General features: G+C 44.0%; 2 protein-coding genes and 2 long non-coding RNA genes across 29 annotated transcripts; 2 read left to right on the forward strand and 2 right to left on the reverse strand.

Annotated features, from left to right (window-relative positions):
• The first annotated feature begins 30 nt into the window (after positions 1-30).
• On the forward strand, positions 31-5,256 carry ndufaf1 (NADH:ubiquinone oxidoreductase complex assembly factor 1). 8 transcript variants are annotated; one of them, XM_052485477.1, is made up of 6 exons: positions 31-240; positions 1,183-1,710; positions 2,031-2,216; positions 4,266-4,340; positions 4,447-4,479; positions 4,954-5,256. In XM_052485477.1, exons 2-6 carry the CDS (start codon positions 1,210-1,212, stop codon positions 5,059-5,061), a joined length of 903 nt encoding a protein of 300 aa, XP_052341437.1. In that variant the 5' UTR covers positions 31-240; positions 1,183-1,209; the 3' UTR covers positions 5,062-5,256. The 8 variants fall into 8 exon arrangements, with proteins under 8 accessions (XP_052341437.1, XP_052341438.1, XP_052341439.1 ...); XM_052485478.1 differs by lacking the exon at positions 4,447-4,479 and adding an exon at positions 4,605-4,637; XM_052485479.1 differs by lacking the exon at positions 4,447-4,479 and adding an exon at positions 4,763-4,795.
• nusap1 (nucleolar and spindle associated protein 1) lies at positions 5,127-13,260 on the reverse strand. 3 transcript variants are annotated; one of them, XM_052485475.1, is made up of 13 exons: positions 12,556-13,260; positions 12,326-12,388; positions 11,317-11,493; positions 11,033-11,210; positions 10,670-10,765; positions 10,366-10,478; positions 8,464-8,514; positions 8,191-8,371; positions 8,064-8,154; positions 7,547-7,710; positions 6,871-6,990; positions 5,807-5,909; positions 5,127-5,479 (listed from the first exon to the last, which is right to left on the reverse strand). In XM_052485475.1, exons 1-13 carry the CDS (start codon positions 12,631-12,633, stop codon positions 5,392-5,394), a joined length of 1,503 nt encoding a protein of 500 aa, XP_052341435.1. In that variant the 5' UTR covers positions 12,634-13,260; the 3' UTR covers positions 5,127-5,391. The 3 variants fall into 3 exon arrangements, with proteins under 3 accessions (XP_052341435.1, XP_052341434.1, XP_052341433.1); XM_052485474.1 differs by having other exon boundaries at positions 6,871-6,984; positions 8,064-8,371; XM_052485473.1 differs by having other exon boundaries at positions 8,064-8,371.
• A 286-nt stretch (positions 13,261-13,546) lies between these two features.
• Positions 13,547-15,342, forward strand: LOC127913464 (uncharacterized). Of its 3 annotated transcripts, none has more exons than XR_008085595.1 (3): positions 13,547-13,898; positions 14,820-14,916; positions 15,194-15,342. It is a non-coding gene; the product is annotated as an uncharacterized LOC127913464 (long non-coding RNA). The 3 variants fall into 3 exon arrangements; XR_008085596.1 differs by lacking the exon at positions 13,547-13,898 and adding an exon at positions 14,290-14,410; XR_008085597.1 differs by lacking the exon at positions 13,547-13,898 and adding an exon at positions 14,616-14,686.
• Positions 15,343-20,330: 4,988 nt separating this feature from the next.
• LOC127913465 (uncharacterized) lies at positions 20,331-26,453 on the reverse strand. Of its 15 annotated transcripts, none has more exons than XR_008085613.1 (5): positions 25,963-26,425; positions 22,827-22,894; positions 21,471-22,420; positions 20,742-21,439; positions 20,331-20,657 (listed from the first exon to the last, which is right to left on the reverse strand). It is a non-coding gene; the product is annotated as an uncharacterized LOC127913465 (long non-coding RNA). The 15 variants fall into 15 exon arrangements; XR_008085614.1 differs by having other exon boundaries at positions 20,332-20,657; positions 20,742-21,474; positions 21,506-22,420; positions 25,963-26,424; XR_008085607.1 differs by having other exon boundaries at positions 20,333-20,657; positions 20,742-21,598; positions 21,692-22,420; positions 25,963-26,422.
• Positions 26,454-27,613: the final 1,160 nt, after the last annotated feature.

Below are 27,613 nucleotides of genomic sequence, written 5' to 3' on the forward strand. Positions count from 1 at the left end.
GTGATTTCAGGTAGGACTTTTATCCGGACGGAACACAACCTTGGATTGGTACGCTTCCGTATTTAACAAAAAAAATAATAATAATCACGATTACACATTTATAAAAATCGGTTAGAGATTATACTGATTTTTATTCTACGCTACAAAGTGAAGAACACAATGCTGTTTACTTAAGGTCTGTTTGTAAATAAATTCGTGAGACCGATCCAACCGGTTACAAGTTCAGTTGTCCGTCACCGGGTAAGTAACGTTAACGACAGAAGAAAAAAAAACAACATTGCATTTCCTGCTATCAAAATGAGTTGATTGATATTGTACATTCTGTGATTCACTTAGCTTGTCTTCATATGACTATTAACCAGAACCTGGATGTCCTGTTACAGACTGTTGATGTGGTCATCTAGCTAATGGCTTAGTCCAATATTTCACTAAAGGAGCCAAACGTTACTCCTTAGTCCAATATTTCACTAAAGGAGCCAAACGTTACTCCTTAGTCCAATATTTCACTAAAGGAGCCAAACGTTACTCCTTAGTCCAATATTTCACTAAAGGAGCCAAACGTTACTCCTTAGTCCAATGAAACATTTTTTTTGTATAAAGGGCGAATTGACTCTGTAAATCAAAACAGCCAAGTTCTCATCTACATGTGTTGAAACAAATCACTATACTTTAATATCACATCAAAATAATTTCTCAAACGCAAAATACACGTTTAAATGTCAATAGTTTTAACCGGTCAACACAATTGCAGCAGACAGTACCTTTTTTTAAAGTAACACGTTTGTGGCGTACCTAGCACAGGTTGTCCACTGTCTTCCCTGTCTTCCGTAAACAAGCGCTGTAACATGGAGATATGGCCGTGTGGGAATCCTAACCCTATAAACGGCGTGTATCAATTTAATTTATTTCTTGCCGATATGAAATATAAGGTCCTTATGCTTCCAAAACAGTACCGCAAGAAATCAGTGTTTTAATGTTCAGACTGAGCGTCGCGGCACAACAAAGCATACCTTTTTACAGAAGATGCTGTCGTCATCGTCATTTGTGTAATGGAACTGAGTGAGATGATCAAGGGATACCTATGGCAATGAACTATGATAATGCCCTGCCTGTGACATTGTACTTGCTCCTCTTGACAGTCAACCCTTAACGACCACTTTTGTCTCCCCCCCACCCCAACAGTAAGGCAAGAAACCAGGATTACTTTTTATGGCAGTGTCAAGAGCTACACATTTCACCCCAGCAGTGAGATTTCTTGGATCCTGCTACAAACAGAGACTCTTGACCCCACACCTGTCTGTGGGATGGAGGGCTATCTCTGGAGGAGAGTACAGACGGCCAGGCCAGACACAGGACAACACCCCCATATGGAAGACGTTTGACTTCAATAAAGGTGTGGAGGGGATACGAAAGCATTTTACTCTGCTGAAGAATGAGTTTCTGGGCCGCTGGACAGGGCCAGAGGGAAAGCCACTGATTGAACATATCCTGGAACAGACCAGGGTGGTCTGGGAGTTCAGAGGGCCAGAGAGCCTGGAGCAGTGGACAGTGTCTTCAGACCAAGAGATCGGCGGGAGGAGTGAGGCCTATCTGAAGCTAGGCAGGAACAACGCTACATGTCTGATGTATGGGACCCTCTGTTCTGCTCCCCCCAGGGACGGAGAGACACGATATAGTGGATACTGCACTCTACGTTCCAAACCGCCCATGGTTAGTACTGATGTTGTCTTAACTTAGCCCGGGTGCCAGTCCGTTTCTGCCCTCTTGCCAATGAGTTGGCATGATTATACAAACACCGGTACTCAGGCTAGTCTTTCCTCCCCAGTAGGATTAAACGGCTCCCAAACATGGAGCACGTCCTTCCATCAGTGGGAAACATGGCCATGCTGGGGCGGCAGTGTAGCCTAGTGGTTAGAGCGTTGGACTAGTAACCGGAAGGTTGCAAGTTCAAACCCCTCCATCAGTTCCATGACTCATCCTTGGCCATGCGAGATGTTAACCCCCCCCCAAAAAAAATATGTTTTCTCTAGGGTTCGTTTGACAGTAAGAAGCATCACGATTGGTCCAACTTCAACACCCTGCACCTTCGTATCCGTGGTGACGGGCGACCATGGATGATTAACGTCGGTGCGGAGACCTACTTCTCACACCAGAAGGACGACATGTACAGTTACTTCCTGTACACACGGGGAGGACCTTACTGGCAAGATGTCAAGGTACAGCTTAGCCAGGGACACTTTCAGTTGCAAATGACATGACAGACGTTATGATTCCATAGTCTACATATTAGAGGCATGTTTCGTTTTATTACAGCCCATTTCCATCTGAACGTTGCCTTCTACTGAACGCGTTCCCAGTCTCCCTTGCTTGGTTTTGGCTTTTTGTTTAAGGAAACTGTCTTCAATGGTTTGCGTCTCACACAGCACATAGGACATGAGCGAGGCTATCGCCGTGTGATCTTAGTTGTGACTACTATAGGACATGAGCGAGGCTATCGCCATGTGATCCTAGTTGTGACTACTATAGGACATGACCGAGGCTATCGCCGTGTGATCTTAGTTGTGACTATAGGACATGAGCGAGGCTATCGCCGTGTGATCTTAGTTGTGACTACTATAGGACATGACTGAGGCTATCACCGTGTGATCTTAGTTGTGACTATAGGACATGAGCGAGGCTATCGCCGTGTGATCTTAGTTGTGACTACTATAGGACATGAGCGAGGCTATCGCCGTGTGATCTTAGTTGTGACTACTATAGGACATGAGCGAGGCTATCGCCGTGTGATCTTAGTTGTGACTACTATAGGACATGACTGAGGCTATCACCGTGTGATCTTAGTTGTGACTACTATAGGACATGAGCGAGGCTATCACCGTGTGATCTTAGTTGTGACTACTATAGGACATGAGCGAGGCTATCGCCGTGTGATCTTAGTTGTGACTACTATAGGACATGACTGAGGCTATCACCGTGTGATCTTAGTTGTGACTACTATAGGACATGACAGAGGCTATCACCGTGTGATCTTAGTTGTGACTACTATAGGACATGACAGAGGCTATCACCGTGTGATCTTAGTTGTGACTATAGGACATGACCGAGGCTATCGCCGTGTGATCCTAGTTGTGACTACTATAGGACATGAGCGAGGCTATCACCGTGTGATCTTAGTTGTGACTATAGGACATGACCGAGGCTATCACCGTGTGATCTTAGTTGTGACTATAGGACATGACCGAGGCTATCACCGTGTGATCTTAGTTGTGACTACTATAGGACATGACCGAGGCTATCACCGTGTGATCTTAGTTGTGACTACTATAGGACATGACCGAGGCTATCGCATGTGATCTTAGTTGTGACTGCTATAGGACATTTGATTGGCTTTTACAGCCATTGTGATCCTAGTCTGTGACTATAGGACATGACCAGGCTATCCGCCTGGTGTGATCCTAGTTGTGACTACTATAGGACATGAGCAGACAAGGGTAAAATGACGATTCAGTGTGATCTTAGTTGTGACTATAGGACATGACCGAGGCTATCACCGTGTGATCTTAGTTGTGACTATAGGACATGACCGAGGCTATCACCGTAATGATCTTAGTTGTGACTATAGGACATGACCGAGGCTATCACCGTGTGATCTTAGTTGTGACTATAGGACATGACCGAGGCTATCACCGTGTGATCTTAAGTCTGTGACTACTGTAGGACATGACCTAGGCTATCACCGTGTGATCTTAGTTGTGACTATAGGACATGACCGAGGCTATCACCGTGTGATCTTAGTTGTGACTATAGGACATGACCGAGGCTATCACCGTGTGATCTTAGTTGTGACTACTATAGGACATGACCGAGGCTATCACCGTGTGATCTTAGTTGTGACTATAGGACATGACCGAGGCTATCACCGTGTGATCTTAGTTGTGACTATAGGACATGAGCGAGGCTATCACTGTGTGATCTTAGTTGTGACTACTATAGGACATGACCGAGGCTATCACTGTGTGATCTTAGTTGTGACTACTATAGGACATGACCGAGGCTATCGTCATGTGATCTTAGTTGTGACTACTATAGGACATGACCGAGGCTATCACCGTGTGATCTTAGTTGTGACTACTATAGGACATGACCGAGGCTATCACCGTGTGATCTTAGTTGTGACTACTATAGGACATGACCGAGGCTATCGTCATGTGATCTTAGTTGGTCCAGAAGTATTTGAGTGCTAACATTTGATTGCACTTTTACAGATTCCATTCTCAAAATTCTTCCTCTCTAGTCGCGGGAGGGTACAAGATGATCAACATCCTCTCTGGTTGGACAAAGTAAGTATAATTTTTCTAAGTACTACATAATTCTCAGACAAGGGTAAAATGACGATTCACTTGCTAGGTTTTTGCGACTCTTAATGTCTGTTTTCTGTGCTCCTAGGTTAACACCGTAGGAATAACGTTGGGTGATAAGGCAGACGGTCCATGCGACTCTTAATGTCTGTTTTCTGTGCTCCTAGGTTAACACCATAGGAATAACGTTGGGTGATAAGGCAGACGGTCCATGCGACTCTTAATGTCTGTTTTCTGTGCTCCTAGGTTAACACCGTAGGAATAACGTTGGGTGATAAGGCAGACGGTCCATGCGACTCTTAATGTCTGTTTTCTGTGCTCCTAGGTTAACACCATAGGAATAACGTTGGGTGATAAGGCAGACGGTCCATGCGACTCTTAATGTCTGTTTTCTGTGCTCCTAGGTTAACACCGTAGGAATAACGTTGGGTGATAAGGCAGACGGTCCATGCGACTCTTAATGTCTGTTTTCTGTGCTCCTAGGTTAACACCATAGGAATAACGTTGGGTGATAAGGCAGACGGTCCATGCGACTCTTAATGTCTGTTTTCTGTGCTCCTAGGTTAACACCATAGGAATAACGTTGGGTGATAAGGCAGACGGTCCATTTCAACTGGAGATTGATTTTGTCGCAGTGTGCAACGACCTTGCACACACAGAGGAGTTTGCGTATGAGGTATACAAGAGGAACCCTGAAGTCTGAGGACAACAAAAGCATCACCCACCAAGTCCGCCCCCCCCCCCATAAAAAAAATCTGCTTCAGGAAATGCCAAATTTACTACATGTATTTACAATTCTGGAAAAAGTACAACTTATACGCACTGTAAAACACGTGAATTACAGATGACCCAAATATTTAACATGTTAATGTGAACAATAAAGTACATAACATTGTAATAGTGAAGTTGTTTGAGGAACTACAGAGTAAAAATTTAACAATCACAACAGGTTAGATAGAACAGTACAGATGCAGTAAAAACAGGGTCTAATCTTTACAGAAGAATTGGGTTGGGGGGGGGAGAATGACAATAATTAGGTCATGACGAGGCCTCGTCTGGCTCCAAGCATGTTCACTTTCTTCTGCTTCCTGTCTTCAGTCTGTTTTGTCCTCCTTTCCTCCCTAGAATAAAAATAAATATGGAAATCAATACAGCCAGTCGGAAAGAGAACAAGTTCAGGACAGACTCCCTTGGACTTATTTTCATTGAGTAATCAATGAACGATTGACAAAAGCTGGGAATTCAATTACTCAAATTCCCCCTCCACTTTTGTGGTCCTTCTGTAGCTCAGTTGGTAGAGCATGGCGCTTGTAACGCCAGGGTTCGATTCCCGGGACCACCCATACGTAGAATGTATGCACACATGAGTCGCTTTGGATAAAAGCGTCTGCTAAATGGCATATATTATTATATTATATATTTCACTTTTCTTTGTTCCCGACACTCACCTTGTCTGAACCGGGTGCTGTTTGTAGTTCTTCTGGTGTGAAAGAACAATCTGAGACTGGTCAGCTGTGTTCTCCTTGGTCTCTCCATAAGGCTTCAGCTTCCCTACAGACACAGACACGATAAGCCGGGGCGCTATCGACCAGACACGATAAGCCGGGGCGTTATCGACCAGACACGATAAGCCGGGGCGTTATCGACCAGACACGATAAGCCGGGGCGTTATCGACCAGACACGGATAAGCCGGGGCGCTATCGACCAGACACGATAAGCCGGGGCGTTATCGACCAACACGATAAGCCGGGCGTTATCGACCAGACACGGATAAGCCAGGGCAAATTTACTACATGTAGACACGGATAAGCCGGGCGTTATCGACCAGACACGGTAAGCTCGGGCGCTATCGACCAGACACGATAAGCCATTGGGCGCTATCGAACCAAGAGTAAAAATAATCACGGGGCGTTATCGGACCAGACAGACAGATAAGCAGGGCGCTATCGACCAGACAGATAAGCCGGGCGTTATCGACCAGACAATAAGCCGGGCGCTATCGACCAGACACGATCACTTTCGGGCGCTTCTGTCCAGACTGGTAAGCCGGGCGTTTCGACCAGACACGGTAAGCCGGGCGCTATCGAACCAGACACGGTACAGCCGGGCGTTATCGATAAGAACGTCTGCTAAAGCATATATTATTATATTATCGACCAGACACGGTAAGCCGGGCGTTCTGACCAGACACGGTAAGCCGGGGCGTTATCGACCAGACACGGTAGTTCCGGGCGCTATCGACCAGACACGGATAAGCCGGGCGTTATCGACCAGACACGGATAAGCCGGGCGTATATTCGACCAGACACGATAAGCCGGGGCGTTATCGACCAGACACGATAAGCCGGGGCGCTATCGACCAGACACGATAAGCCGGGGCGTTATCGACCAGACACGGATAAGCCGGGGCGTTATCGACCAGACACGGATAAGCCGGGGCGTTATCGACCAGACACGATAAGCCGGGGCGTTATCGACCAGACACGATAAGCCGGGGCGTTATTGACTTACCCTTGTGAGGCCTGTAGGTGAGGGGCTTAGAGAGACTGGCCTTCAGATCAAAGTTGGCCTTGTTGGTTCCAGGAGTGATAGTAAGAACACTGGTGTTTGCATTGAACACAAATGCTGTTCCTTATAAAAGAAAAAAGGGGACAAATACCAAAGTTAACAGGAAGAAATCAATTCAGTTGTAATGCATAGATAATGATAATGGATAATAGCTAATGATAATGGATAATAGCTAATGATAATGGGTAATAGCTAATGATAATGGGTAATAGCTAATGATAATGGGTAATAGCTAATGATAATGGGTAATAGCTAATGATAATGGGTAATAGCTAAGCTGGCCTTGACAACGGATAACGATAATGGATAATAATAATAGATAATGATCATGGATAATAGATAAGGGTCATGGATAATGATAATAGATAATGATCATGGATAAAATAAATAATGGATAATAATAATAATAGATAATGATCAGTTGTAATAGATAAGATAATGGATAATGATAATAGATAATGATCATGGATAATGACAATGAGCATGGATAATGATCACGGATAACGATAATGAATAATGATCATGGATAATAGATAATGATCATGGATAATAGATAATGCAAAGTAAAGACTACATAGAAATTTAATTTAACGTGATCTAGATCTAGACAGGACGTTACCTGGCGTCTTGGTGCTAGAGGGAACAGAGGGCTTGTTGACTTCACGTTTCCCGACAACTTTAGTCTCTTTCCCAGGAGTGACGGGTTCCACGCGGGTTGACGCGCGCGCTGGGGTCTTGACCATGGGCCTCTTGTGCTCATTATCCTGAGTAGCCTGAGAGAACCTTTACACAAACCAACAGTTGGACTTAATCTATAACATTTCATTCTAGAATAATAATAATAATAATATATGCCATTTAGCAGACGCTTTTATCCAAAGCGACTTACAGTCATGTGTGCATACATTCTACGTATGGGTGGTCCCGGGAATCGAACCCACTACCCTGGCGTTACAAGCGCCATGCTCTAAAACGGTCACCTTGAACAAAAAGCTAGTGAGTTAACTTCTATTTTGCAGCAACTCGTCATGGTGTGAAGTTCATCACTCGAGGTTTAACCTAGAAGTTTCAGTAGCACTGTAAAGTACTTGGTACTAACTAAATCAGACCCATATTAAAAAAAAAAAAATACTCACCGGACATTGATCCTGCAAGTGGACAGGACTGTGGGTCTGAATGGAACAGCAGTGTCCTGCTGAGGGGAGTTGGTGCCAGAGACCCGGGTCTGTCTGCGTTTGTCTGTAGCTGGCTTACTGGCTGAGAGTCTGCGTTTGTCTGTAGCTGGCTTACTGGCTGAGAGTCTGCGTTTGTCTGTAGCTGGCTTACTGGCTGAGAGTCTACTTTTATCAGTGGCAGATTTGATGCCTGAGAATCGGGTCTGTCTGCGTTGGTCTGTGGCAGGTCTCTGGGATGCGGGGCTGAACAGGGAGGCACAGCTCGACATCTGGAAAACACATCAAGGACTGATCACACCAAGCAACAATTGAATAGGAACCAATTAAGATGCTAAAAAAAGATTCAACATGTACTGCTTACCCCTGGGGTTTTTCCTTCAGTCGGGTGAGAAAGAGTCTTATCGGAGAGAACCTAAAGAATGTAAACATACAATATATAATTAATCATTTGATAAATTTATGAATTAGCTATGCTATTTTGTAATTAATAGTTCCTTGGGCTTATTTGAGATTGAACATCAAACCCCCACCTTGACCACAACACAAACACCACCTCTATTATATACACTGCTCAAAAAAATAAAGGGAACGCTTAAACAACACAATGTAACTCCAAGTCAATCACACTTCTGTGAAATCAAACTGTCCACTTAGGAAGCAACACTGATTGACAATACATTTCACATGCTGTTGTGCAAATGGAATAGACAACAAGTGGAAATTATAAACAATTAGCAAGACACCCTCAATAAAGGAGTGGTTCTGCAGGTGGGGACCACAGACCACTTCTCAGTTCCTATGCTTCCTGGCTGATGTTTTGGTCACTTTTGAATGCTGGCGGTGCTTTCACTCTAGTGGTAGCATGAGATGGAGTCTACAACCCACACAAGTGGCTCAGGTAGTGCAGCTCATCCAGGATGGCACATCAATGTGAGCTGTGGCAAGAAGGTTTGCTGTGTCTGTCAGCGTAGTGTCTAGAGCATGGAGGCGCTACCAGGAGACAGGCCAGTACATCAGGAGATGTGGAGGAGGCCGTAGGAGGGCAACAACCCAGCAGCAGGCCCGTTACCTCCGCCTTTGTGCAAGGAGGAGCACTGCCAGAGCCCTGCAAAATGACCTCCAGCAGGCCACAAATGTGCATGTGTCTGCTCAAACGGTCAGAAACAGACTCCATCAGGGTGTTATGAGGGCCCGAAGTCCACAGGTGGGGGTTGTGCTTACAGCCCAACACCGTGCAGGACGTTTGGCATTTGCCAGAGAACACCAAGATTGGAAAATTCACCACTGGCGCCCTGTGCTCTTCACAAATGAAAGCAAGTTCACACTGAGCACATGTGACAGAGTCTGGAGACGCCGTGGAGAACGTTCTGCTGCCTGCAACATCCTCCAGCATGACCGGTTTGGCGGTGGGTCAGTCACGCACAGCCCTCCATGTGCTCGCCAGAGGTAGCCTGACTGCCATTAGATACCGAGATGAGATCCTCAGACCCCTTGTGAGACCATAGGCTGGTGCAGTTGGCCCTGGGTTCCTCCTAATGCAAGACAATGCTAGACCTCATGTGGCTGGCAGTGGCATTGATGCTATGGACTGGCCCGCCCATTCCCCAGACCTGAATCAAATTGAGCACATCTGGGACATCATGTCTCGCTCCATCCACCAACGCCACGTTGCACCACAGACTGTCCAGGAGTTGGCAGATGCTTTAGTCCAGGTCTGGGAGGAGATCCTCAGGAGACCATCCACCACCTCATCAGGAGCATGCTACTGAGCCCAGGCGTTGTCATACAGGCACGGGAGGTCAGACAGGCATACAGGTGGAGGCCACACACTACTGAGCCTCATTTTGACTTGTTTTAAGGACATTACATCAAAGTTGGATCAGCCTGTAGTGTGGTTTTCCACTTTAATTTTGAGTGTGACGCCAAATCCAGACATCCATGAGTTGATAAATTTGATTTCCATTGATAATTTGTGTGACTTTGTTGTCAGCACATTCAACTATGTAAAGAAAAAAGTATATTAATTAATTAATAATATTTCATTCATTCAGATCTAGGATGTGTTATTTTAGTGCTCCCTTTATTTTTTTTGAGCAGTGTAGTTCAACTCTGACCCTGCGAGGTCCAGAGACCGCTGGTTCTCTGTTCTACCTGATAATTAAAATGACACCCACCTGGTATCCCAGGTCTAAATTAGTCCCAGATTAAAAAAACACAGTGGAACTGGCTTTGAGGTCCAGAGTTGAGGGATATAGTTCATTACCTTCAGTTCCTTCACGGAACTTCTGAACAAATCAACTTGCTTGGTCTTCCTCTCCACGTACGAATCGATTGACTCCATCCTCTTGAAATGTGCCTCGTGGAGCTTTCTGAAGTCTACAATAGAAAGGGTGTAAATAATATATATATATTTCTTCTTCTCTCCCCGAGGTCAGAATTTTCACTACTTATCTTGAGGCTTAATGTATTCCCGGACAGACATTGTTTCAAGCAAGGACCTAAAACAACGTTTTATCTTGAATGTTATAGATCCTGTAGCTACAGAACATATGATTCAGATGACTAACATGGTGTCATAGGCTTCAGCATCGACTTAGTCCTCTTGATGAGCCCCTCGTGGCGAGGGATCTTTCCTACTGGCATCACCACCTTCTGTCCCTCTCCTATGCAAAGCAATATGAGAATGTGATCAATAAAACATTTATTTTTACATTTTAGTAAATTTGGCAGATGTTCTTATCCAGAGCGACTTACAGGAACAATTAGGGTAAGTGCCTTGCTCAAGGACAGAAAGATTACCGACTCTGGTCTTCGAACCACCAACCTCTTGGTTACTTGCCCAATGCTCTTAACTGCTAGGCTACCTGCCACCCTAATGATGTTACTGAAACCAGAGTTGATCCTCTACATAGCACTTCCACAAGACTAACCTTTCTCAAAAGTCACTGCTGGGGCTGCATCTCTGTGGCCAGGTTCAGGCTGTGTCTGAACATTGGTTTTCTGTGACTCCTCCACTGGTGCTGCCACCCCAGAATCCTTAGCGGCAGACGTTTTCCTTCTCTTAACACTCCCTTGGTCGATTCTGGGTTCAACCAGCTTCTCAAAGATCTAGATCAAAAACGACCAAGGTTCGGTTTCTCAAACAGAGCAAACACATATCCTTTCTTAAGATAAAGACACATGGAGACCACTGTCGGGGCACACACACACACACCTCTTCCTCATCTTCAGGCTCCTTCCTCTTCTTCGGTCGCCCTCTACCGCGACGTTTGGTAACAAACTCCTGAGCTTGTTGTTTTAGGAAAGGCTCATCGTCAACCTGTGATGAATTGTTGACTTCCTGGATTGAGTTGATGTCATCCTGTGCAGCGATGCCAGTCTCATCTCCCTGCTAAATACACAACCAGAGGTTTGTAAAATTACAACGCAAACATAGCTAGTTATAAAACACACAGAAAGAAAGTTAAGGAGAAATCGGTGTACCTTGCGGATCGCGTAGAAGTGTAATAAGTTGCGGTTTTTATATGTCAAGTGCACAAATTACAGTGAAATGCTGTTCTTGCAAAGAAGTTCTTATCCCAACAACGCAGTAATCGATATCAATTTACACCTGTATTTAACTAGGCAAGTCGGGGAAGAACAAATTCTTATTGACAAAGACAGCCTACCCCGGCCAAACCCAGAAGACACGGGGCCAATTGTGCTCTTCCCTATGGTACTCCCAATCACGGCCGGATGTGATACAGCCTGGATTCAAACAAGGGACAGTAGTGACACCTTTTGCACCGAGATGCAGAACCTTAGACCGCTGCGCCACTCGGGAGCCCTATGCAGTAATCAATGTAGTAGTATAAAGTACATGCAGTCACTTTACCTCTACCTACATGTAAATGTTAACCTCGACTAATCTGTGCCCCCCCCGCACATTGACTCTGTACCTGTACCCCTTGTATATAGCCTTGTTACTGCTATTTTATTGTTGCTCTTAAAAATGTGTCATTTTTCTATTTTCTTGTTTACTTCCAAGTTTATTTAGTAAATACCTTTACACATCTGCATTGTCAGTTAAAAAGGCTTGTAAGTATGTTGTATTAGGCGCATGTGACAAATTAAAAATTGTGATTTTAAGTCAAATAGAACAAGAACAAAAAACGAGAGAGAGAAAAAAAGAAAGATAATTTGAACAGAAGTTGGAGGGAGTTTCAAGCCAGAACTTAACTTACCTCCACTGCAACATCTCCCTGCTGCTGGAAATGCTCCTTGAGCACCTTCAGAAGTTTATCAGCCTTTAAAAAAAACACACACACAAAGTTAGCTAGGTTATACACTGCAAAACAACGTGATGGATGAATATAGTAAGTTAACTAGCTGCTAGTTGGGTAACGTTAGCTAGCTAATGCGTTAGCTAACCCACAAACAACCCAATACTGTTACTGTTTACGATTTATTGTACCTTCAGTTTTGAGGTTTTGAGCCCAATCTCCTTCGCAAGACTGCGTAATTCGGCATACTTCATGGAATCCAATTCCATTTTTTTTCCGTGTTTTACCTAAAAAAAAACAAATTAGTTTGTCGCTTGAACACGTTTTATCTAATCCGCTCCGACTCACAGACAATTTATTTTGTCGCGCCTGACGGTTAAAATGCTCAGGTTCAAAAAACTAGAGAATAAGACATTTGATTGGCTGGCGGATGTACACGGAAGTACCTCGCAACCAATCAAAACTCATTTCTATTAGCACCTTGGTTCTCCACTAGATGGCAGTAAAAACACGGAATAAAACAACCGAAAAAGACACTTAAATAAAATAGATTTTTGGGTCAGAAGTTGAAATAACGTGACATTTTAAATAAAATAATAGAAACATGTATGATTTCGAGTCATTTCAATACTGCGATACAAATGACCAAAGCCTGGAGAATGAGTCAGTGAACCAAGCCATTCTTGGGCATCCAGCAACTTTCCATTGAGGACGATGGAACAGTGTGGGCTGATTCCCGAGCGATATGTGAAGAGGCAACATGTCAACTCACTCAATTTGTTTTAGTAAGTTGCTCCATTACAACTAGCTAGTTAGGTGTTTAATGTTTTGCCAACAAGAAATCCAATTGAATATTACTAGTGTGTTTACGTTGTCAGGTTTATAACGAGGGGGAACACGGTCTGAGAGGTGTTTGAACCAGCAACGCTGCCCCTATGAGTAACTCGTACTAACGTAGGGCCGAGACCCCTCGAGCACGGTTGGCCAACTGGCTTCTTTCTCCTTTGGTGGTTTATCGGTTGGCATTGGTTATTGTTTGGCATCCAACGTTATGGTGCATTACCACCACCTACTGTACTGGAGTGTGGGCCAGAGACAGGGAAAAACGAAATCCTACCTGCCAGCCCTATTGCTCTTTAAAAAAATAACTCAATATTTGAGAGGATATCTAATATGACGTTTTACTAAATATACTATTTAAACTAATTTCCCGAATCCCCTTCTCCTTCATACTAGATCTCAGCCTCACTAGACGTCAGTTCTCCTCACCAGGGCCTGTTGATACTGAATCAGACTGAGGGATAGTTATTCTTACCAGGGCCTGTTTATACTGAATCAGACTGAGGGATAGTTCTCCTCACCAGGGCCTGTTTATACTGAATCAGACTGAGGGATAGTTCTCCTCACCAGGGCCTGCTGATACTGAATCAGACTGAGGGATAGTTCTCCTCACCAGGGCCTGTTGATACTGAATCAGACTGAGGGATAGTTCTCCTCACCAGGGCCTGCTGATACTGAATCAGACTGAGGGATAGTTCTCCTCACCAGGGCCTGTTGATACTGAATCAGACTGAGGGATAGTTCTCCTCACCAGGGCCTGTTGATACTGAACCAGACTGAGGGATAGTTCTCCTCACCAGGGCCTGTTGATACTGAATCAGACTGAGGGATAGTTCTCCTCACCAGGGCCTGTTGATACTGAACCAGACTGATGGATAGTTCTCCTCACCAGGGCCTGTTGATACTGAATCAGACTGAGGGATAGTTCTCCTCACCAGGGCCTGGGCCTGTTGATACTGAATCAGACTGAGGGATAGTTCTCCTCACCAGGGCCTGTTGATACTGAATCAGACTGAGGGATAGTTCTCCTCACCAGGGCCTGCTGATACTGAATCTGACTGAAGGATAGTTCTCCTCACCAGGGCCTGTTGATACTGAACCAGACTGAAGGATAGTTCTCCTCACCAGGGCCTGTTGATACTGAACCAGACTGAGGGATAGTTCTCCTCACCAGGGCCTGCTGATACTGAATCAGACTGAGGGATAGTTCTCCTCACCAGGGCCTGTTGATACTGAATCAGACTGAGGGATAGTTCTCCTCATCAGGGCCTGTTGATACTGAATCAGACTGAGGGATAGTTCTCCTCATCAGGGCCTGTTGATACTGAATCAGACTGAGGGATAGTTCTCCTCACCAGGGCCTGTTTATACTGAACCAGACTGAAGGATAGTTCTCCTCACCAGGGCCTGTTGATACTGAACCAGACTGAGGGATAGTTCTCCTCACCAGGGCCTGCTGATACTGAATCAGACTGAGGGATAGTTCTCCTCACCAGGGCCTGTTGATACTGAATCAGACTGAGGGATAGTTCTCCTCACCAGGGCCTGTTGATACTGAATCAGACTGAGGGATAGTTCTCCTCACCAGGGCCTGTTGATACTGAATCAGACTGAGGGATAGTTCTCCTCACCAGGGCCTGCTGATACTGAATCAGACTGAGGGATAGTTCTCCTCACCAGGGCCTGCTGATACTGAATCAGACTGAGGGATAGTTCTCCTCACCAGGGCCTGTTGATACTGAATCAGACTGAGGGATAGTTCTCCTCACCAGGGCCTGTTGATACTGAACCAGACTGAGGGATAGTTCTCCTCACCAGGGCCTGTTGATACTGAATCAGACTGAGGGATAGTTCTCCTCACCAGGGCCTGTTGATACTGAATCAGACTGAGGGATAGTTCTCCTCACCAGGGCCTGTTGATACTGAATCAGACTGAGGGATAGTTCTCCTCACCAGGGCCTGGGCCTGTTGATACTGAATCAGACTGAGGGATAGTTCTCCTCACCAGGGCCTGCTGATACTGAATCAGACTGAGGGATAGTTCTCCTCACCAGGGCCTGCTGATACTGAATCAGACTGAGGGATAGTTCTCCTCACCAGGGCCTGCTGATACTGAATCAGACTGAGGGATAGTTCTCCTCACCAGGGCCTGTTGATACTGAATCAGACTGAGGGATAGTTCTCCTCACCAGGGCCTGTTGATACTGAATCAGACTGAGGGATAGTTCTCCTCACCAGGGCCTGGGCCTGTTGATACTGAATCAGACTGAGGGATAGTTCTCCTCACCAGGGCCTGTTGATACTGAATCAGACTGAGGGATAGTTCTCCTCACCAGGGCCTGTTGATACTGAATCAGACTGAGGGATAGTTCTCCTCACCAGGGCCTGGGCCTGTTTATACTGAATCAGACTGAGGGATAGTTCTCCTCACCAAGGCCTGGGCCTGTTGATACTGAATCAGACTGAGGGATAGTTCTCCTCACCAGGGCCTGTTGATACTGAATCAGACTGAGGGATAGTTCTCCTCACCAGGGCCTGTTTATACTGAATCAGACTGAGGGATAGTTCTCCTCACCAGGGCCTGTTGATACTGAATCAGACTGAGGGAGGTTCTGTGTCCTTTTCAGTACTCTAAACGCCCAGTTCCTCCTCCTTCCACCACGGGACTGCTTTCCTCCTCCTCCTCCCTGAACTCTTAGGTATCGCCTCATTAGCTGCCCCTCACTCCTCCTTCCACCACGGGACTGCTTTCCTCCTCCTCCTCCCTGAACTCTTAGGTATCGCCTCAGTAGCTGCCCCTCACTCCTCCTTCCACCACGGGACTGCTTTCCTCCTCCTCCCTGAACTCTTAGGTATCGCCTCAGTAGCTGCCCCTCACTCCTCCTTCCACCACGGGACTGCTTTCCTCCTCCTCCTCCCTGAACTCTTAGGTATCGCCTCATTAGCTGCCCCTCACTCCTCCTTCCACCACGGGACTGCTTTCCTCCTCCTCCTCCCTGAACTCTTAGGTATAACCTCAGTAGCTGCCCCCACTAACGCTGTTCTCACCCAGTTATTCATACTTTCAACCTCCCCTCTCATTCCACCTGAGCCATCACCTGTTCACTCATCAGCTCCTGAAACTGATCCCACATTGCCCTTCCTAACACCCACCTGCCTACTCCATCCACTGACACCTCATCCTCCCTCCAGCCTACTGTGCATAGTAGTGATCACTCCCTACTGTCGACTCCTCCCATACCTCCCCCACTCACAGATTCCTGCCATCACTAGATACCAGAGTAAGGTCCAAGGCAGATTCTTTCCTTGTGGCTGCATCGATCCTAGTCCCTCGAACATCATATCTTTAACTTGAACTTCTATTAGATTTTCTATCACTTGCCCCCCTTGAGAGGCACTAGACGTCACCTTGGAAAACCTTGCTATCCTTAAGAGGAGCTATGCATCACCTTGGACATGATATCCTTGAAAGGTGCTATGCATCACCTTGGACATGATATCCTTGGGAGGTGCTATGCATCACCTTGGACATGATATCCTTGAGAGGTGCTATGCATCACCTTGGACATGATATCCTTGGGAGGTGCTATGCATCACCTTGGACATGATATCCTTGGGAGGTGCTATGCATCACCTTGGACATGATATCCTTGGGAGGTGCTATGCATCACCTTGGACATGATATCCTTGGGAGGCGCTATGCGTCACCTTGGACATGGTATCCTTAGGAGGCGCTAGACGTCACTATGGAAAGCCCTGCTATCCTTGAGAGGCACATTATCTTTATGTGATGAAGAGTTCAGAACTTTTATCTTTATGTGATGAAGAGTTCAGAACTTTTATCTTTACGTGATGAAGAGTTCAGAACTTTTATCTTTATGTGATGAAGAGTTCAGAACTTTTATCTTTATGTAATGAAGAGTTCAGAACTTTTATCTTTATATGATGAAGAGTTCAGAACTTTTATCTTTATGTGATGAAGAGTTCAGAACTTTTATCTTTATGTAATGAAGAGTTCAGAACTTTTATCTTTATGTGATGAAGAGTTCAGAACTTTTATCTTTATGTGATGAAGAGTTCAGAACTTTTATCTTTATGTGATGAAGAGTTCAGAACTTTTATCTTTATGTGATGAAGAGTTCAGACCTTGGTAGAGAATTGGACTCAGGAATGAAGGTGTGAGTTGTAATGCCACACAAACCAGTCCAGTCATTCGTGCTATTGGCACCATGCTGCTTTTTATTGCTACATTTCTGATGCAGATTTCTTCAGTTAATCCACAACCGAGACGGGAGACTCCGTTGCTCCAGCATGCCCCAGGGCCTCTCGCTGGAGTGCATAGTTACACCACAACGCACAGTCAACTCATTCTGTTTGTTTACTAGTGATACTTGGATCAACAGCCTGAAATCCAGTCTTTTGGGCCATCATTCCACTCCTTGTCATTAGAATGATAGCAGAATGATAGTAGAATGATAGTAGAATGATAGTAGAATGATAGCAGAATGATAGTAGAATGATAGTAGAATGATAGTAGTATGATAGTAGAATGAAAGTAGAATGATAGTAGTATGATAGTAGTATGATAGTAGAATGAAAGTAGAATGAAAGTAGAATGATAGCAGAATGATAGTAGAATGATAGTAGAATGAAAGTAGAATGATAGTAGAATGATAGTAGAATGATAGTAGAATGATAGTAGAATGATAGCGCAAACAGCCTGGATTTCGGGCTGTTGATCAACATCGTACATTCTTTTTTTTATCAAAACAAAGTGCTCAGGGTGATGTGTCAACAACCATCCCCTGTTATTCAAGATCTGTAAAACGTATTACTACCTTATATCACAGCGCCACAATATCAACCTTTCAGTATCACAGATCTAATGATCAACGCAAATGACCAAGCTGATTATTGCCCCGCGATACAAATCATTGATTACCTTAAGTCATGCATAATATTTTCTCCTCGCATTTGATATAGTTTGAAATGATCGATCCATTCTAGATTTACCTATCCTAAGCATTGCTACATTGTGTAGCGTTACAATTTTTTTAATATATATCTTTTTTTAAACACAGTATTCAAGACAGGATGAATTAGTTCATAACATGTCAAGAAAGGTTTACAGCATAATAATTTGTTTTTTGTTCAGTCGTTTTCTCCTTCAGGCAGCTCTATTACGTTCAATTCATAGGAAGGATGCACAATAATTCACATGTATACATGCATACATAGTTCGACTGATATGGACAACGGTGCAACATGTGAACAGAATGTAAACTGTGAAAAGAGGCACCAACACAGGCCTCCTAAATCAGTGGGTTCTTAGTTCTTACAGAATGATACAGTACGAGTCCGAGGCTACTTCCAAAAATGGCACCCTATTCCCTACATAGTGCACTACTTTGTACCCCCCCCCCGCCCGGTCAAAATGTAGTGCACTAGTACCATAGGGAACGTAGCTTGCATATTGAATTTCCCCAGAAGACCGTTTTGCCAATTCAAATGTCAGTCGTTCTGTTTCAACATGTGGTACTTCACGCACTGTTGGGTGTTTCTTACGAGGAACATATGTCCTCACAAACCACAGTCTACACCATAGTCTTCCCTCTAAACAAAAAAAACATTACATTATATAGCTACTAATATGCTAAACATTCCTTTAAAAACAGAGATTACAATAGATCAAATAAACTGAAAAATCGTGCAGAATTTTTAAAAAATGTCTTTCTGAAATGTCTAGATGCTTTGCTTTTTAACTAAATATATTCTCATATTCTAGATCGTTATTTTATTGATCAATTACGATAGGCTGTTTCCACAGGAAGCACAACTCTAATATGTTGTCTAATTAGTGGCAAAAGAGACGATCTGATTGGTCAAAAAGACCAATTAGTGGAAAAAAGATCAGAATTGGGCTGCCTGTGTAAACATGTCAATATGTCTGATTCTAAAGGTGTTAATTCCATAAAATACTAGTTTAGATAACTGTATATCTGTGTTGAAATTCACTCTGAATAGAATTTAACAATTTAATCAAATCTCCCAAACATGTTCTGTTTTTAGAAAACAATGTTTCCTTATTTTTTTTATATTTTTAAACTAGGCAAGTCAGTTGAGAAACAAATGGTTATTTTACAACGACGGCCTAGGAACAGTGGGGTTAACTGGTCTAGGAACAGTGGGGTTAACTGGTCTAGGAACAGTGGGTTAACTGGTCTAGGAACAGTGGGGTTAACTGGTCTAGGAACAGTGGGGTTAACTGGTCTAGGAACAGTGGGGTTAACTGGTCTAGGAACAGTGGGTTAACTGGTCTAGGAACAGTGGGTTAACTGGTCTAGTAACAGTGGGGTTAACTGGTCTAGGAACAGTGGGTTAACTGGTCTAGGAACAGTGGGTTAACTGGTCTAGGAACAGTGGGTTAACTGGTCTAGGAACAGTGGGTTAACTGGTCTAGGAACAGTGGGGTTAACTGGTCTAGGAACAGTGGGTTAACTGGTCTAGGAACAGAGGGTTAACTGGTCTAGGAACAGTGGGTTAACTGGTCTAGGAACAGTGGGTTAACTGGTCTAGGAACAGTGGGGTTAACTGGTCTAGGAACAGTGGGTTAACTGGTCTAGGAACAGTGGGTTAACTGGTCTAGAAACAGTGGGGTTAACTGGTCTAGGAACAGTGGGTTAACTGGTCTAGGAACAGGGGTTAACTGGTCTAGGAACAGTGGGGTTAACTGGTCTAGGAACAGTGGGTTAACTGGTCTAGGAACAGTGGGGTTAACTGGTCTAGGAACAGTGGGTTAACTGGTCTAGGAACAGTGGGTTAACTGGTCTAGGAACAGTGGGTTAACTGGTCTAGGAACAGTGGGTTAACTGGTCTAGGAACAGTGGGGTTAACTGGTCTAGGAACAGTGGGTTAACTGGTCTAGGAACAGTGGGTTAACTGGTCTAGGAACAGTGGGTTAACTGGTCTAGGAACAGTGGGTTAACTGGTCTAGGAACAGTGGGTTAACTGGTAAAGTCTAGGAACAGTGGGTTAACTGGTCTAGGAACAGTGGGTTAACTGGTCTAGGAACAGAGGGTTAACTGGTCTAGGAACAGTGGGGTTAACTGGTCTAGGAACAGTGGGTTAACTGGTCTAGGAACAGTGGGTTAACTGGTCTAGGAACAGTGGGTTAACTGGTCTAGGAACAGTGGGGTTAACTGGTCTAGGAACAGTGGGGTTAACTGGTCTAGGAACAGTGGGGTTAACTGCCTTGTTCAGGGGCAGAGCGACAGATTTGTACCTTATAATAATAATAATAATATAATATGCCATTTAGCAGACGCTTTTTCCAAAGCGACTTACAGTCATGTGTGCATACATTCTACGTATTCTACATTCTACCTTGTCAAGCTCGGGGATTTGACCTCGCAACCTTTTGGTTAATTTAAAAAAGCAAGCAACACCAGCAACCCTGCATGCAACACCAGCAACCCTGCATGCAACACCAGCAACCCTGCAAGCAACACCAGCAACCCTGCAAGCAACACCAGCAAACCTGCATGCATGGTTAGTTATAATATTGGCACCACAGTCCCTCTAAACAAGCTAATGCATATGAAGACTATAAATATTTCTTAATGGAAGACGTTGGTAATTTTGTTGTTTTCAAACAACGTGTCACTTGTTCATACAATATTACATATTCATATCCACGTCATGACAGGTAATAAGATACCATATTGCACATATCCCGGAAGGAGTGAAGGTGGTGGACCACAAATGTTGCAAATGAAAAAGAAAAAAGTCCCTTAATGAAATAGAAAATGTTGCCTGGGGCTCAACACATACATCTACCTAACTCTATGGGCTCAACTCATACATCTACCTAACTCTATGGGCACAACACATAAATCTACCTAACTCTATGGGCTCAACACATACATCTACCTAACTCTATGGGCTCAACACATAAATCTACCTAACTCTATGTGCTCAACACATAAACCTACCTAACTCTATGGGCTCAACACATACATCTACCTAACTCTATGGGCTCAACACATAAATCTACCTAACTCTATGGGCTCAACACATAAATCTACCTAACTCTATGGGCTCAACACATAAACCTACCTAACTCTATGGGCTCAACACATACATCTACCTAACTCTATGGGCTCAACACATACATCTACCTAACTCTATGGGCTCAACACATACATCTACCTAACTCTATGGGCTCAACACATACATCTACCTAACTCTATGGGCACAACACATAAACCTACCTAACTCTATGGGCTCAACACATACATCTACCTAACTCTATGGGCACAACACATACATCTACCTAACTCTATGGGCTCAACACATACATCTACCTAACTCTATGGGCACAACACATAAACCTACCTACCTCTATGGGTACAACACAAAAACCTACCTACCTCTATGGGTAAAACACATAAATCTACCTAACTCTATGGGTACAACACATACATCTACCTAACTCTATGGGTACAACACATAAATCTACCCCAAGGGCCTGTTTCCCAGATACAGATTAAGCCTGATTCTACCAACTAGCCGACATATGTTCTGTTCGATCCCTAGTTATGAAATTAACAGGACACGACTTGACAGATATCATCGTCGTTTACAAGCAGTGGTGGGGACAGATAGATGAGGATAGGACAGATAGATGAGGATAGAGGAGAGAGAGAGAGGACAGATAGATGAGGATAGAGGAGAGAGAGAGAGGACAGATAGATGAGGATAGAGGAGAGAGAGAGAGGGGACAGATAGATGAGGATAGAGGAGAGAGAGAGAGGACAGACAGATGAGGATAGAGGAGAGAGAGAGGGGACAGACAGATGAGGATAGAGGAGAGAGAGAGAGGACAGATAGATGAGGATAGAGGAGAGAGAGAGAGGACAGATAGATGAGGATAGAGGAGAGAGAGAGGGGACAGATAGATGAGGATAGAGGAGAGAGAGAGAGAGGGGACAGACAGGTCCAGCCTGGAGCTGTCTGTAGTTGCCAGTCTCGCCTGTATCCCCATACATCCCTGCAGTAAAATCCACTGTCTGTTCTCTGCCGAAATAGTGGTTGAGCTCTTGATCCATCTCTGGTCTGAACAGCTGGGAGATGTTACCCCAAATCTGGATGTGTCTCACGTGAAGAGCTGCGGTCTGGACATTTCCCCACGAAGTCTGGAACTTGTTCACTTCGCATCTGTTTTGGGATTTGAGTAACAAATGAGAAAATGACAAAGTACGTAGCTAGTAGCTGGTAGCTAGCTACATAGCATTATGCTATGTAGCTAGTAGCTGGTAGCTAGCTACATATCATTATGCTATGTAGCTAGTAGCTGGTAGCTGTAGCTAGTAGCTGGTAGCTAGCTACATATCATGATGCTATGTAGCTAGTAGCTGGTAGCTAGCTACATATCATTATGCTATGTAGCTAGTAGCTGGTAGCTAGTAGCTAGCTACATAGCATTATGCTATGTAGCTAGTAGCTGGTAGCTAGCTACATAGCATTATGCTATGTAGCTAGTAGCTGGTAGCTAGCTACATATCATTATGCTATGTAGCTAGTAGCTGGTAGCTAGCTACATAGCATTATGCTATGGACTGACCTTTGTCAAATGTTGGACAGGTTGTTGCACTGTCAGAGATGATCTTGTCTAGAAGCTGGAGAGGCAGCCTGTGGATGGACAAACATACATACAAATATTCAAAATATAGCTAGGACATTTATTTATATATAAATATAGCTAAGAAAATAGGTAGCTGTTGCACAAACGACCTTCCACAAATGTGATCCAAATGAGCTATTATGGCAAACAACCCGTGGCACATTAGAGAGGAATACAATGGCAACCAATAATTCGTGCTACATACGTTTAGTGTTAGCTAGCTAGCTATTGTGGTTACCCCAATTCATAGTCGCTAACTGCTTTAGCACGTATTGACGATAGCATTGTCTGGCCAGGGGAATTTTGTTAACATCCCCGACGCTCACTTTGAACTTTAAAAAAGGCATCGCTTGTGGCACAGTTTTTGGAAACATAAGGAACGTATATTTTATATAACGAGAAATGATATACAGTACCAATCAAAAGGTTTGGACACATCTACTCATTCAAAAGGTTTTTCTTCATTTTTACTATTTTCTACAATGTAGAATACGTGTTATTTCCTAATTTTGACATATGGAATCATGGAGCAACCAAAAAGTGTTAAACAAATCAAAATATATTTTAAATTCTTCAAAGTACATTTTGGCTGATTTTCCTTCACTCTGTGATCCAACCAACTCATCCGGAAACATCTCAATTGAGTTGATGTCGGGTGATTGCGGAGGCCAGGTCATCTGATGCAGCACTCCATCACTCTCCTTCTTCCCTTTACAACTGACAAGGTATCCGGGGCGGCAGCGTAGCCTAGTGGTTAGAGCGTTGGACTAGTAACCGGAAGGTTGCGAGTTCAAACCCCCGAGCTGAACAGGTACAAATCTGTCGTTCTGCCCCTGAACAGGCAGTTAACCCACTGTTCCCAGGCCGTCATTGAAAATAAGAATATGTTCTTAACTGACTTGCCTGGTTAAATAAAGATAAAACAAATAAAAAATAAACCCCCTTTCCCTGTACAACTGACTAGGTATCCCCCCTTTCCCTGTACAACTGACTAGGTATCCCCCCTTTCCCTGTACAACTGACTAGGTATCCCCCCCCTTTCCCTGTACAACTGACTAGGTATCCCCCCTTTCCCTGTACAACTGACTAGGTATCCCCCCCTTTCCCTGTACAACTGACTAGGTGTCCCCCTTTCCCTGTACAACTGACTAGGTATCCCCCACCATCACATCTCCTCCTCCATGCTTCACGGTGGGAACCACACATGCGGAGATCATCCGTTCACCTACTCTGCGTCTCACAAAGACACGGCGGTTGGAACCAAAAATCTCCAATTTGGACTCATCAGACCAAAGGACAGATTTCCACTGGTCTAATGTCCATTGCTTGTGTTTATTGGCCCAAGCAAGTCTCTTCTTCTTATTGGTGTCCTTTAGTAGTGGTTTCTTTGCAGCAATTCGACCATGAAGGCCTGATTCACACAGTCTCCTCTGAACAGTTGATGTTGAGATGTGTCTGTTACTGGAACTCTGTGAAGCATTTATTTGGGCTGCAATTTCTGAGGCTGGTAACTCTAATGAACTTATCCTCTGCAGCAGAGGTAACTCTGGGTCTTCCTTTCCTGTTGTGTCCTCATGAGAGGCAGGTAACTCTGATGAACGTATCTTCTGCAGCAGAGGTAACTCTGGTTCTTCCTTTCCTGTGACGGTCCTCGTGAGAGCCAGTTTCATCATAGCACTTGTTGGTTTTTGCGACTGCACTTGAAGAAACTTTAAAAGTTCTTAATTTTTCAGATTGACTGACCTTCATGTCTTAAAGTAATGATGGACTGTCGTTTCTGTTTGCTTATTTTAGCTGTTCTTGCCATAATATGAACTTGGTCTTTTACCAGATAGGCTATCTTCTGTATACCACCCCTACCTTGTCACAACACAACTGACGCATTTTGGAGAAAAAAAATCCACAAATTTACTTCGAACAAGGCACACCTGTTAATTGAAATGCATTCCAGGTGACTACCTCATGAATCTGGTTGAGAGAATGCCAAGCGTGTGCAAATCTGTCATCAAGGCAAAGGATGGCTACTTTGAAGAATCTCAAATATATTTTGATTTGTTTAACACTTTTTTGGTTACTACATGATTCCATGTGTGTTATTTCATAGTTTTGATGTCTTCACTATTATTCCTCTTTTTTTTTTTTAAGTCTAATAAATCAATTGAATACACACCATCACAATTAATGATTTACTTATTTCAGGTCTAAAGAAACATTATGATATGAAGGAGATGTGTTTCAGAAGAACAGAATGAGTTGGCCTACTGTACATTATATGGCTATGCACCATGTGGTCCTTCTGTAGCTCAGTTGGTAGAGCATGGCGCTTGTAACGCCAGGGTAGTGGGTTCGATTCCCGGGACCACCCATACGTAGAATGTATGCACACATGACTGTAAGTCGCTTTGGATAAAAGCGTCTGCTAAATGGCATATATTATTATTATTATATTATGCTGTCGGTTTGTTCATTTTAGCAGACAAGAAGAATTAGCTGAAAAGGATATTTCTCCCATCCAGGAGCGAGTGAGCATATGAAGCAGGTCTTATATATTTGATTTAGAGTTATTTGGCAAACTTTAGCTGTGAATGATACAAACCTTAACATGTTTAAGACATTCTAATGCAGGAACAAGTGTGATGATTGAGAGGGGCGGTACAGGTGTTTATGATGCTAATGATCTGTTTCCGTTTCTACCGTTGTGACTAGACCGAGTAGGTCTACAGCTCCAAAGTGGCCGCGTCGGGGACAACAGTTGTTGACAACCGTAGCGTTGTCGCTAAGCCTAACTCTTTTCTTAACCTTAACCTCAGACACTCCCAAGACACTACGTTAATTCACCTAACCTGTTAAAACGAACGATCCTAACCTACTTTATAAAACGAACCACCTGCCCTGACATACCATCAGTATTACCACACAGGGATGCGCACACATGTACGAAAACCCCAAATTGAGGGCCGCAATCATATTATTATCTCGCAGATGGCTACATAAGTAAACAAAAGACTGCCCAGCAAAAACTGGTCATCCAACAACCCTTACGTTTTAATCCTATAATAATCATTAAGATACTCACAGAAACTCTTCAGACACCAACATCATCAGTAAATGCTATATTCCCGGGGGGGAGGGGGGCAATGTCCGTATTTGACACCCCCTTGCGAGCTCTTACGAGAACCAGTTCTACGATTTGTTTTGCCCTCAGCCGTCTGACTGCCCTTTACGGAGATTGCGCTGTTGAACTGTCACACAAATCCTAAAGCCCTCCCCTCAATTTTCCTCCCATTAAAAATACTGTAATTATGTTAAAAATAAATAAATAAAAAAACGTCTGAAACTAGATTGCCAGCATACTGGTGTTGACGAGAGAGAAAACAACTGTAGGGGGAGGTTTTCTTTTGCACTGTTCGACCAATCCAATGGAGAAGTTAATAATGGAGTCCTTGATAACACAGAGTTTTTAAAGCCAGAGGCGCAACATCTCGGTACTTCCGGGAACACTTGCGAAACAGACCAGATCGGTGTTTGAGAAGTCAATGAGAGAAGTGAACAATTCTTCCTTCGACAACTAAAAGGCACAACCTACATCCGAGCCAATGTCTTATACGTTGTTCAACGTGTTATTAATTCAACCTCGTGAAGGTAAAACAAGCATAAAAAAATGACAAGTTTGCATTTTCGTTAAAAAAAAAAATGAAAAAAACTTTATACAGGAGTGCCTTTTGATTTGACGTCATGCACATGCGCAGTTCGGCGACATATAGGACCGTTAGACCCAATGACGTGTTTCTACGCGTGAGCTTTTTTCTTTTGCCTGCCAAGGTCGCAATGTGTGATCGGATAAGCAGTTTTCGCCTGTCTTCACACCAAAGATGTGTATATAACTAACATAAGAGACCACAGCCTGTCCACTTCCAAATATGAAAAAATGTCATAGTGGGGCAGAATGATTTATTAATCTTGCACCCCAGTAACTCTCCTTGCACATCCATCTTCTGCATTGTAATTACTTCACCACCATGGCCTATTTATTGCCTTTACCTCCCTTATCCTACACACTGTAAATATACATTTTCTACTGTATTATTGACTGTTTGTTTATCCCACGTGTAACTCTGTTGTTTGTGTCGCACTGCTTTGCTTTATTCTTGGCCAGGTCGCAGTTGTAAATGAGAACTTAGTCTCAACTATCCTACCAGGTGAAATAAAAAATAAAAATAAAAAACAAGCAAGGTGAGCAGAGCCAAGCACCAGCTAGTGAGATCCTATTGGCGCGTTGTAGCATTTATTTGCATATTTCCGTTAGGGAACGCCTACTATGTGAAGTGCGCCCGTGACGTAACTAAACTTGCCTTCGGAAGTTCTACGCATTTTTTATTACTTTGGCAAAGAGTCAAGTTTCTAGACAGATCAATCTGGCTATATCTTCTCTGCTGCTCACTGGGCTTCCAAAATATTTGGTAGTGTGAGTAGAAACGCCAACCAGATGCTACATTAGCTCATTTGAGGCTTTTATTTAACTAGGCAAGTCAGTTAAGAACATATTATTATTTACTATGACGGCCTACCCCCGGACGACGCTGGGCCAATTGCGCGCCGCACTACGGGACTCCCAATCACTGCCGGTTGTGATACAGCCTGGAAATGAACCAGGGTGTCTGTTGTGACGCCTCAAGCACTGAGACCGCTGCGCCACTCAGGAGTCCATTGCTAAGCTTAGTACAATA

Source organism: Oncorhynchus keta, chromosome 29 (genome assembly GCF_023373465.1).
Source record: "Oncorhynchus keta strain PuntledgeMale-10-30-2019 chromosome 29, Oket_V2, whole genome shotgun sequence".
In the NCBI taxonomy this organism is placed as follows: Eukaryota; Metazoa; Chordata; class Actinopteri; order Salmoniformes; family Salmonidae; genus Oncorhynchus; species Oncorhynchus keta.